Source organism: Camelina sativa, chromosome 13 (genome assembly GCF_030686135.1).
Source record: "Camelina sativa cultivar CO46 ecotype springtype chromosome 13, ASM3068613v1".
Taxonomy (NCBI): Eukaryota; Viridiplantae; Streptophyta; class Magnoliopsida; order Brassicales; family Brassicaceae; genus Camelina; species Camelina sativa.
This window is the reverse complement of record NC_141892.1, coordinates 26,637,391-26,648,938: the sequence shown is the minus strand read 5'-3', so window position 1 is coordinate 26,648,938 and position 11,548 is coordinate 26,637,391. Positions and strand designations below refer to the sequence as shown.

Below are 11,548 nucleotides of genomic sequence, written 5' to 3'. Positions count from 1 at the left end.
ATACAACCTTTTATAAGTATACTAATTTTGTATTAAAAAAATGTTAAATTATACTCATTTTGTAAGTTACATAAATATGAATGTACATATATATACATTTATTTATTTATTTTTGCAAACTATTTCCTCTCACTATCCTAAAACTATATATGGTGGTTGTTTCGGTACAGAACTTTTGAGTTTCATCATCAGGTATTTCCTTTTCGACATAATCAAGAAAGTGATCAGTACTATTGGAATTTGGAAAATAAATAAACTTGTGCTATTAAATAAACGAAAGATCGTAATCAAGGAGGATATATATGGTTGAGTTGTTTTCCGATAATTCAGTGACGCTTAAGTTAGAGAGTTTGAAAAGTTTGCAAGAGAAAAGACAACCACATAAGGTGATATGCTGTTGGTGTTGGGTTTCGCCAACTATGGGCCTCGTCTTTCGGCCCGTTAAGAGATAATTGTATGGATTCTAGTAACAGGCCAAAGAAAGCCTAACAACCCCGAGTAGTCGAAGCTGGCCCCGAGTTAAACGAAGAGGAACAACTCGTAGTGGCGGAGGAGATTGCGGAGCGAAGAAACGAGATTGGAGGAGTAAATTCAGGGCGTCGTTGGAGAATCCTCGAGGCTTTATAATGGATCTCATATGAGAGAGTCGATCCATCTTTTTGGAACCCTAAGAACACATCCAATACCTTTAATACAAATCCAATTCACAAGTTCTTCGTTATTTCTAGCAAATTTCACTGAAAGACCGCCCAGATCTTGTTTCATCTTTGAATCTATTAAGTTGTTGTTTCTCGCTTCAACATATGCGGTTGGTTCTTAACACATATTGTAAATAGGTTTCTAGTTTTTTTTTAGAAGGGAGACCTGTAAGTTATAAACTGATCATACTTTTGGACTCATCAGGATTAGATTTCACTCCTCTTATAAACTAGTATCTAATTATGACGATCATTATAAGTTTTACGCCAATCTCGATTGGATACCGAGTCAACAACTTGTACGACGGATCGGATAGGTTGTCCATTTGTCGTTTTTCTGCATAAACAACATTGGAACATGCTTTGACGTACGCGATTAGTTATACAGTTTTGCTATATGGAGGATATATATAATACAGCAAATGTGTATGTTAAGTTGTAGTAATGATCTCCCTCCTATATATACCACTTTTGAATAGGATCGAGGATGCATGATATGATCCCATCATCCGATTTCTTTCCTTGTATATCGTATTGCTGCCAACGATTAGAAATTTATTAATTGTTGGAAGTATATATAATTACACATAAATTTATCGCATAACACTGCAATATCCGTAGTGCTTGTGATTTTGGACTTTATATCGCATGAAATTGACAGATGTTAGTTAAAAAATCTGATTAGAAAATCTCCCTAACTCCTAGGAGAGTCTTCTTGGAGACAAGTACCTAAAAGAAAACTTATAACTCGATTAATTGAAAGGACAAAAAAGACACAAAAAGCTGCGTGTTTTATCATCATTTTATACTTTTTTTTTTGACGGCCAAACCCCATATATTAAGTTATGGGAGATGACTTTCTTTAAGAGAGAACCAATTAGGTACCGACGAGCTGACATAAGAAAAACAGAAACCTCGTGCTCTTGCACATTTCGCAAGTTTATCGGCACGGATATTATCCTCTTGGGGAATATATCTAATACTAAAATTAGCAAATCTATCTTTGAAATGAATAAAGTACTTCAATTCTGATGAAAAGGTCGGCCAATCTTCGATATTAGACGTTATCCTTAGGAGGTCTGAACAATCCGTAGCAAAAAGAGCTTTATCCAGGTCCAACGCTAATAAGCACATCATTTTATACTTTTTATAAGCAAGGAATAGCCAATTGTTATTCATTTGTTGGATAATAATATCATCTCACTTTTCACACATCTTGTAAAAGATAAACACATCGAACAAAGAAAAAAAAGGAAGACAAAGGTTGATAACTTTTTAATTTGTAAATTGTACCCCCCCCCCTTCCATATCAATAAGATGCTTCGATGCTTCTTGTGCCATCTAAAAAATTATACACAAACTAGGATTTTCCCATTTTCTAATATTAATTGGTCAAATCATTACAAAATAATTGTTTAAGACTTTTAGCCAAATACGCGGATTCACATGATCAGAATAAAATTTAACTTGACAATTAGAGTAATTTTTTGGAAATATATATACTATGTATGTGCCATCTAAAAAATATACACAAAACATTAACTTTTTAGTCTTGAGTTTTATTTTGTTGTCATAAATCAGAAATCATAAATCATAAATTTTGAAGTGTAAATATTTGCGAGACCTCGTCTGGACCAGTCAACGTTTCTACTGACTGCCCAATCTCATCATCAATGGACAATGGTTATCGCTTAGCATTTTGATTAGTCTACGAAACGTGATGATGCCTACGTGCGTCGGCGGTCGCGTCTTAGTGTAGCTGAACGCGCGTGACCATGCCTTGTTGGTGGTGTTCTTCCACGTTGGCATTGGAAGATGATCTCTACACATTAGTTGACAAAAAGCTGACCGTTGATCATCTCTCACAGGGAAACGACACATATATTTCTGCCGTACACGTGTAAAATGACCGATCACGACCGTTCTTCTGCTTCAGGACACGGCTTATCTGTCAAACTAACTGTTCAATCAACTGTGTCTTCTGAGTTCTGACTCCAACCAACGTTTATTACACAAGAGACAATAACTTACGGCTCGGTGTCGCGTTTCACTACCAAACACTACAATAGTTTTCGTCTTTCTCGATTTAAGCAACTCTTGAGATTTTTCTAAAACGGATTATTTTTTTTTTTTATTGTTTAGGAGATTGATTATTTGTTTCTAATAATAAGTCTAAAGAGTATGTATCTCGTTTGTTTGTTTTTTTTTTTGAAATATTTCTGCAGAGAAAATGCAATTAATGTGTAAAGCGAATCGCCGCATTATGTAAGTAATGCGTTTGGACCATTTACAAGAGAAAAAGCAAACCTTTGTTTCGTGGGAGGAAAAAAAGTTAGGAACGGCGCACACAAAATTGTTAAAATGTAGTATTGCATAGTGGACGAAAATAAAATAATACAAGACCCATGTGACATCATGGAGACATATATAAGAACAATTTAAAAAAAAAAAATACTAAAATTGACCCTCGCAAAGACACAAACCACAACAAACTCTAAGCATTATATAATCATATAAATCACAAATAATAATGAGCAGTAGCTTTCTGCCTCGCATCAAAATCATCACCCATTCATAATTTCTTAATTAACTAGAAACATAAAAATTTGAGCTATAGCTAACCAACAAGCACCACAATGATATTGAATTTGTTAGTACAGTATAATATAAGTGTTGAAATAATCAACACAACTAATTAACTCACAAAATTTTATGATAGTAGTATATTTTTGTGAATCTTAAATTAAAAATACCCATCGCACTGATCCAAAATAAAATGGAAAACTAAAAATATGTCATTAGGTATAATCAATTGGATGATTTAAAAATAAAAATGTTTTGATAATTGAATCTGCGGCGGAGTCAGGAGGAGCGACACCTCCAGGTTGAAACTCCGACGAGTTCTGTCCGTTGCCAACAAAGGAGAAGAGAGTTATGTTTCTTCTCGACGTGAAAGCCTCTCACCGGCGTCCGTTGAACCAAACACTCCGCCTGAGACTCCGTGAAGTTACTGTGCGTCACCGGCGAGAACCCCATCTGCAAAAACATAGCTTGCCACGTCATCATCGGCCTTTCTATCGGACGGCTACGATCCATCACCAGCTTCTCTATCTCCGGCTGTATCAGAAACCTCTCGATCTTCTGCATTGCGTCGAGGTTGGCGTTGACGGCGTCGAGGGATTCGAGGAGGGCGGCGTGTGAGTGCAGCGACTGGGCGAGCTGCTGCGGAAAGGGCAGATCCGTCCTTTCGCATCCTCTGTCGGAGCAGACGATGATCGTCGGAGATAGATGCTTCACGAAACGGAGGACCAAAGGTCGTTGCGAGAAGGACGCGGGGGAGATATTAACGGCGACGGCTTCTTTCTCCTCCGACTCGTTAGGCCAAGAGATAGAGCCGAGGAGGTCTAAGCTGAGAACTTGGATGTCAAGGGAGATGTTGATCTCAGAGGCGAAGTGCTTGAGATTGTCCTGAGTGAAACCAAGTTCGAGCTGGTCGTGGTTTGCCGGAGAAGCGAAAACGGTGATCTTGAGGGAGAGGGGAGCGGCGTTGTCGCGGAGAACGAGCTCCTGCATGAGGGAGGCCCATTGGCCACCGTAGCCGATGTCGAAGTCGACGATGTGGAGGCGATGGAAGCCCTGAAAGGACTCGAGGAGGGCTTGGTTGGAGGTGAAGTTGGCGAACTGGAGAACGGGAGAGATCTCGGAGAAAGATTTGTAAGCGGCGATCTTGAAGATGAGGGAGTAAGGGTTTAGGGTTTGTGAGACGTTGTGGAGGAGATTGTTTAGAGCTTCTTTGAAGTAGAAAGCTGCTCTTTCCAATGGCTTCCCGACTGGGGAAGAGAGCTGTTGATTGAGCCGCGCCAATATCCCCTGAGCTAGACACGTGTCGCCGCCGCCGCTCTCTATCACCTCTGCTGCCTTGACCAGCTGCTCCGTTAGCCCTATGGGGCCAGGGTTGAGCCGCTTCGCCGGTGGATGCCCGTAGTAGATGGCCGCCGGATTCTGTGTGTAGTGAGTCTGGCTTTGGTTGATCAGAAGGCCGGGAACAGAGTGGTGGTCTAAAGCGAATCCGGTGGTGTCGACGACTCCGAATCCAGGTGATGCGTAATCAGAGTCGTGAAAGGTGGGAGATGTCTGGAGAATGCTGTTGAGTTCAAGGGAGGGATCTGTGGAATCTCCCATGATGAGTCTGAGAATGCTCTGTTCCTGGTCATGAGGCACTTGCTCCCAATCACCCAAAACAACCTGTCCGCAATGCTCATCGGTGGTGGCGACGCCGCCGCCTCCGACGGCGCTGTTACCGCCGTGAGAGGAAGACACCGTGGAGGAGGAGGTAGGGCTAATCAGGGCGTCAAGAACAGAGTTAGGCTCCGCTGTGGGAACTTCGACTTCCTCTCCTCCAACTATAGTTTTGCGGCGGCTCAAAAGGGGCGACGGTGGTTGGGAGAAGGAGGAGGAAGAAGAAGAGAAAGAAGAGAAATAAGAAATCCCCTTCCCTTGAAACTCTTCAAAGGGTAAGAGCATTGCAGACTTACTCTCAATGTCTTCTTCTCTCGTCTTCTTCTTTCTTCTTCGTTGTGCCTTTGTTGTGGTGTGGTATATTTTGGATGCGTGCAAGATATATTAAAGTGGTAAAGTGCGCTAGCTGCTGCTTCTCTCTCTCTCTCTTTCTTTTCCGTTTCTTATTTTGCCTTTGGCAAACTATTTAACAATTTATGAGCTTCTCTTATACAACTTACACAATGTGTTATTAATCTTTGCTCTCTAAATCTAACATGTCTTCTGTTCCAACCCCACTCTCACATTTCGCGCGTGTCTTGCAATCCCCTTTCAGTGACAAATTGTTGTGGTAGCTAGACAGATAAGTGGAATATACAATGTTATTATATGATAACATTCATCTGAAACAGAGAGGAGTTCGACTATTTTTATTTTATTTTGACTATTGTTGTTGTTCGCTAGATTTAACATATTTTTGAAGTTGGCCCTATTATAAATATTGTTCTGATGAGTAATTTGATAATTTCTTCTAGAAAAGTTATTTTATAAACACATACTCTCCGTTCCGTAGAGTGTAATTTTGATCGTCGGGTTACAAACTTACAATCATGTGCATAAAAGGACATTTGAGTCGTCTCATTCGGAACATTATCTGAACCGAACTGGTTATCCAAGCCAAGGGAAAATTTCGAAAATGATATAATTGAACGGCTAAAATACTGTTCATAGACAAAGCTACGTGTGGCTGGCTATCTATGATCGATCATAATTTTTTTTTTTTTGGCTCGTGTGGCCACAGATAATTCAAAATACACACAATTACTAGGCATAAAAATACAAAAAATTCCATATTTTGATGTTGTACCGTAAGTTTGCATGTCATACATTGGGGTCTTTTTGTTTTCTTATAATTTTGTCTTCATGAATTAAACTTTGTGGTTTACAAAGTACTGTATTTGGGCTATTGTTTTCTTTTATTTTAGTCTTGTTTTATCTCAACGGTGTTGTCGTTATTTCCTTTTTTTTTGGTATGATCTTTGTCATCAATTGGGTGTTTTAGGGTTTGGACGATCATATCTAATGAACCAATAAAATCAGCCAGTTCATTGTCTAAGCTAAACCACACAACACCGTGCTTGCCTTACACTAGTTTCCTACGGACATTAATTTTGACATAAATCTAAAGCAAGTCCTGGAACTACATAAGAAAATATCTGTTTGCATGTACATTTTTGCTGTTTTTAACGAAAAATAATTATTCTTTACTAGCTACCCCAAGTATCTAAACCAATTAAGTGGTGGATGTTAATTATAATTATAAAGAAGGAACTATATATTTATATATAGTACTTTATTTGGTTCATCCTTTTAAGAAAAAGGTGATTGAAGATCTGTGAATGATGTTTCTTCTGTGACAAGTTAAATGCACGAGAGATTGATCGAAACAACGAGGAATAGTCCTTTATTGAGCAGACAATGGATGGATGTAGCAAGTCACCAATCACCATATATATCTACCAATGGAAAAAAGCCTAAATAAAGCAATCAGAAACAAGTGACAAACAACCAAAGAATTTTTTTTTAATAAAGAGGTGATTAATTTTGTAATGAACTAGATTTTAATAATTTTTTTATTATAATTTATTATTTATATTGTATATGTTTATTAAATATTGGATGTTTTGTAAATAATTTATTAAATATTGGATGTTTTGTAAATAGAAAAATAACTAAATTTTTCGGTTGTTGTGCGGCTAAATATTTATATTATTTTTTTAACCCGCAATACATTTCATGACCATTTGTTTGTTATATTTAGTGTTTGAAATTCTATTATGATTTTTAATTATTATAACAAAAAATAAGGGATCTAAGACATAATCAGTAATTTATACGATGTGATTAAGTCACATTTTCCTAATGATTTGATTATTTTATACATAAATAAACTTGATTTTATATCAAATATTCTAATATTAGTAGTGTTGATAAATAATTAAATGAGCATTTAACTCGTGTTAACTCAAATTTAATAATATTTTATTAATTCTAACATGTCCTCTTTATAACTCATATACTATATAACCACATTATATAGTATTTTAGACTTTTTTAATTTTACATATTCATAATAATTAAATTTTTTATTAAGTTTATATATGTTAATTATAATATTTAAATATATGTCAATCAAATTGTTTCTTACGTTAAGAATCAAAACTCACATGACTTGGAAAACAAAATAGGAATCAAATTGTTGTTTTTTCTGTATGCGAAGGATTCATATATAGAATATCTTCAAAATACAAGAGAATGTGTGGTTAAATATATGGTAGTTTCTATTTCCATATTGATTGATGTTATTTTTTTGTTGCAATGAAATGTAAAATATTTAGGAAACAAAATCTAGAGTAATGTTATCTTTGAAAAAATTTTAGGGGTTAATGTTATCAATAACTTTTTAAATAAACAAAACTAAGAGGGCATAATACAAAATGTACTTCCAAAATGTTAATATAGATATACATACCTACAAAATGGCTTAAATTTCATTATATGCATTAATATGAAAATGCATTTATTTTCTTGTGCGTGCAAACTATTCTATCAGATTCTAACTAACTTCTATATTTTCGATATCCAAAGTATGCAAAACAAAAACAAAAACTGAATCTTAGGAGTATATATTAGTTTTAATTAAAAACTGAATCTTAACTAGCTATATCGATAAGCCAATATTCCTGTAAACATGATCACATACATAGTATACACCACCACATTTTCAAGTTTCATGGTATATATATCATCATATTGGATATGTTAGAATATACGTTTATATTGACGTGTTAGCTTCGTGGGGATGAAGTAAGTGGTGAACACATGTTCTTTGCTCTTGTCTGAAGGGACCCTTTAAGAAAACACCCAACCTCACTCAATTGGATAGTTATGCATGACAAATCTCATCTACAACCCTTGATCATTTTAGAAAATAAAAAATATTTCAGCTTATTTATTCTCCTATGGGTTTTATTTTATATGAATAGAATCATGATTTGCCATCATTAGAGGAAGAGGAAAAAAAAAGTCAGCTAAATATAAAAAAATCCTGTTAAACATTTATCTATTTAGATGATGACGTGTTAGAGTTTGTATGCATGTAACTATAAAAATGATTGAGTCGTTCATTTAGTATTAGATTTTAGGATAATGATTAGATTAGACAAAAATAGATCAACTATTACAAGGAGATCACATGGGACTGTTGATAGGAAAAAGAAAAGAGAGAAGATTTTCTTCTATCTCATTAGACACAAAATAACAATAATTATGATTCAATAAATCAACCAAGATCGGCCGGAAATAATTAATACTTACCACAATATAAAGTTGGCAAGGACATTTCTCCTCCTAAAATATACTATTCCTTATTTCTGTAGTCATTTAGTTATGTTTTTAAATGTAGCTAATCTAACACTCATTAGACAATGACAACACTTAATCATAAAATTACACTATAAAAAATACATTCCAATCTCTTATAATGATTTTGATATTTTTTTTCAATAATTATGAACGAAAAAGAACAAACTACAATTTAAAAAATTTATCTTCGAAGAAATCGTCAGATCTGATTTGGGCTCGTTGACTCAACCTGAAGAATCCGCTGCTTCTTATGCCCAGTCGACTATCCCCGTGACAGACTTGGCCATATCGGTACCTCCTGTACCGCTCCCAGCTGTCTCGACAACCATTGAGCCAGTCTTTGCAGCCCCGGAAACTCTATCAAGGGATTCAGGCAATCCTCTTGTTATTCCTAATGTAGCGGCTGCTCCTAACACCGCTGACAAGCCTATCCCCGTTGCAAACGTGGATTTGTGGGTGGACCGTGTAAAGGCCTCTTCCAAGAAACTCACCCAGGAAGGTTCACCTTTCACGCTCCCTTCCGGTGAACTGTGTGTTAACATTCCAAATGCACTGATCGAGAGGAACAAGCAATCCTGTGAATTCTTCATCCTAGGCCAATTTTACTCAGATCCTCCTTCACAAGGCACTATACACAACATTGAAAATGGAATATGGAGTAAGCAATAAAAAGACATTTATGTATTCAAGATGGAAGGAAATGTGTTTCTTTTCAGGATTCCGAACTCGCAAACCCATCGTAGGGTGTTAAACCAAAGACTATGGTAGATCGAAGGCCAAACTATCTTTGTAGCGAATTGGGAACCCGGGGTCGTCCCGGTGAAGCCGGAGCTCTCCTCTGCTCCAGTCTGGTTGGAACTCAGACATGTCCCGTTCCAATTCTTCCATGAAGAAGGGCTACAACATATCGCAAGTATGGTAGGTTATCCTAAGTGCCTCCATCCTTCAACAGCAAATAAGACCAATCTCGAAGTGGCCAAAGCGTTCACAATTATAGCCCGAGAAAACCACTACCCAAGGCAGTAAACGTCCAATTTGACTCTGGTGAGATAAGCAGGATTCTTGTGTCGAGTCCGTGGATGCCCCCTCTATGTGCACACTGTAAGGAAATCAGCCATAGCTTGCATCATTGCAGAGCCGCTCCCATTACTTGTACATATTGCTCCTCCACCACTCACTTGCCGGAGTCTTGTCCTAAACTAAACGGTAATGGCACCAAGAAGAATATAAATCAGCGTAGGAGGAGATCAAAGACTCCTACTCCCTCTCGGTCTCACCAACAAGTGTCTGCAATTTCAACTGGATCGGTTGCGCAAATGTGGCAGATCAAAACTACCCCGAAGGTTGTTGAGACACAGCTGGCAGTGGACACTAGCACGAATACAAGCAAAACTAAGGTTGTCCTGAGGGAAGGGACTCAACGACTAACAAAAGGTGAATCTAGTAAGTCAAATTCAGCCAGTAAGCTATCTAGGCCCACAAGTACAACAGAACTTGAGCATAGTTCTACCTCAGATAAGGAATTAGCCTACGACTCGTCTGATGTTTTATCTACAGACTCAGAGGAGGAACCGTTTATTAGAGTAATTTCCAAGCAAAAGCAGAAAATCCAAAGAGGCAAGGGCCTCAAATCTTCTCATTAATTATGTGTACAAAAGTTTTTTGTTGGAACGTCCGGGGCTTTAATATTTCCAGTCACCAAAGCGGATTTAAAAAATGGTATAGGGCTAATAAGCCTATTTTTGGAGGTCTCATAGAGACTCATGTTAAACAGCCAAAGGATCAGAAGTTTATAGGTGCTCTTCTTCCAGGCAGGTCTTTTGAAGCTAACTATGCTTTTTCATAATTAGAAAAGATTTGGGTGGTGTGGGATCCAACCGTTCAAGTGGTGATTGTTGCTAAATCTCTGCAAATGATCACGTGTGAGGTATTACTCCCAAATTCCCAGTCCTAGATCGTTATCTCAGTCATATATGCTGCCAATGAAGAGGGTCAAAGAAAAGAGTTGTGGAAAGAGATTGTGGAGTTGGGAGCATCGCATATCATTTCGGACCGCCCTTGGCTTATGTTAGGAAACTTCAACCAAATTCTTAATCCTCACGAGCACTCCACATATGTTTCGCTGAATGTAGACAGAAAAGTAAGAGATTTCAGGAGCTGTCTTCTCGATGCCGAGCTATCTGACCTAGTCTTCAAAGGAAACACTTTCACTTGGTGGAACAATAGCAAGACTAGACCGGTGTCCAAAAAGCTGGATCGTATTCTAGTAAATGAAAGTTGGTGTGCACATTTCCCTTCATCAGTTGGTATCTTTGGTGAACCAGATTTTTCGGATCACGCTTCATGTGTTGTAGTTGTGGAGGATTCTCACGAAAAAGTCAAAAGGCCTTTCAAGTTCTTCAACTTCCTCCGTCAAAACCCGGATTTCAAACATTTGGTTCGGGATAGCTGGTATTCCCTCAATGTGACGGGTTCAGCTATGTACATAGTCTCAAGAAAACTCAAAGCTTTAAAGAAACCAATCAAAGACTTCAGCAAGTGTAACTACTCGGATCTGGAAAAGCGAACTAAAGAAGCACATGATCTATTGCTGAGTTTCCAATCCATTACCCTTGCTGATCCCTCTCAACCCAATGCTGCGCAGGAATTGGAAGCTGAGCGGAAATGGCATATTCTCTCAGCTGCTGAGGAAAGTTTCTTTCTTCAGAAATCCAGGGTAACCTGGTTTGCGGAGGGGGATGGAAATACAAGATATTTCCACAGAATGGCCGATTCAAGATTCTCCAACAACGCCATCTCCACCTTGTTTGACACGAATGGCTGGAAAATTGAAACTCAACAAGGTATATTGGACCACTGTGTCGATTACTTCGCTTGTCTTCTTAGTGAAGAACCTGGTCCGTATCTGTTGGAGCAAGATGAAATGA

At 37.7% G+C, this 11,548-nt stretch overlaps 1 protein-coding gene across 1 annotated transcript; it reads right to left on the bottom strand.

Moving 5' to 3' along the window:
• Positions 1 to 3,406: 3,406 nt before the first annotated feature.
• Positions 3,407 to 5,658, bottom strand: LOC109125017 (scarecrow-like protein 6). Its single transcript, XM_019229488.2, has one exon. It carries the CDS (start codon positions 5,220 to 5,222, stop codon positions 3,561 to 3,563), a length of 1,662 nt encoding a protein of 553 aa, XP_019085033.2. The 5' UTR covers positions 5,223 to 5,658; the 3' UTR covers positions 3,407 to 3,560.
• Between the last annotated feature and the right edge of the window lie 5,890 nt (positions 5,659 to 11,548).

What these genes read in the sequence shown, in the direction of transcription:
- LOC109125017 (XM_019229488.2), bottom strand. Translation starts at nt 5,222, where the DNA reads ATGCTCTTACCCTTTGAAGAGTTTCAAGGGAAGGGGATTTCTTATTTC.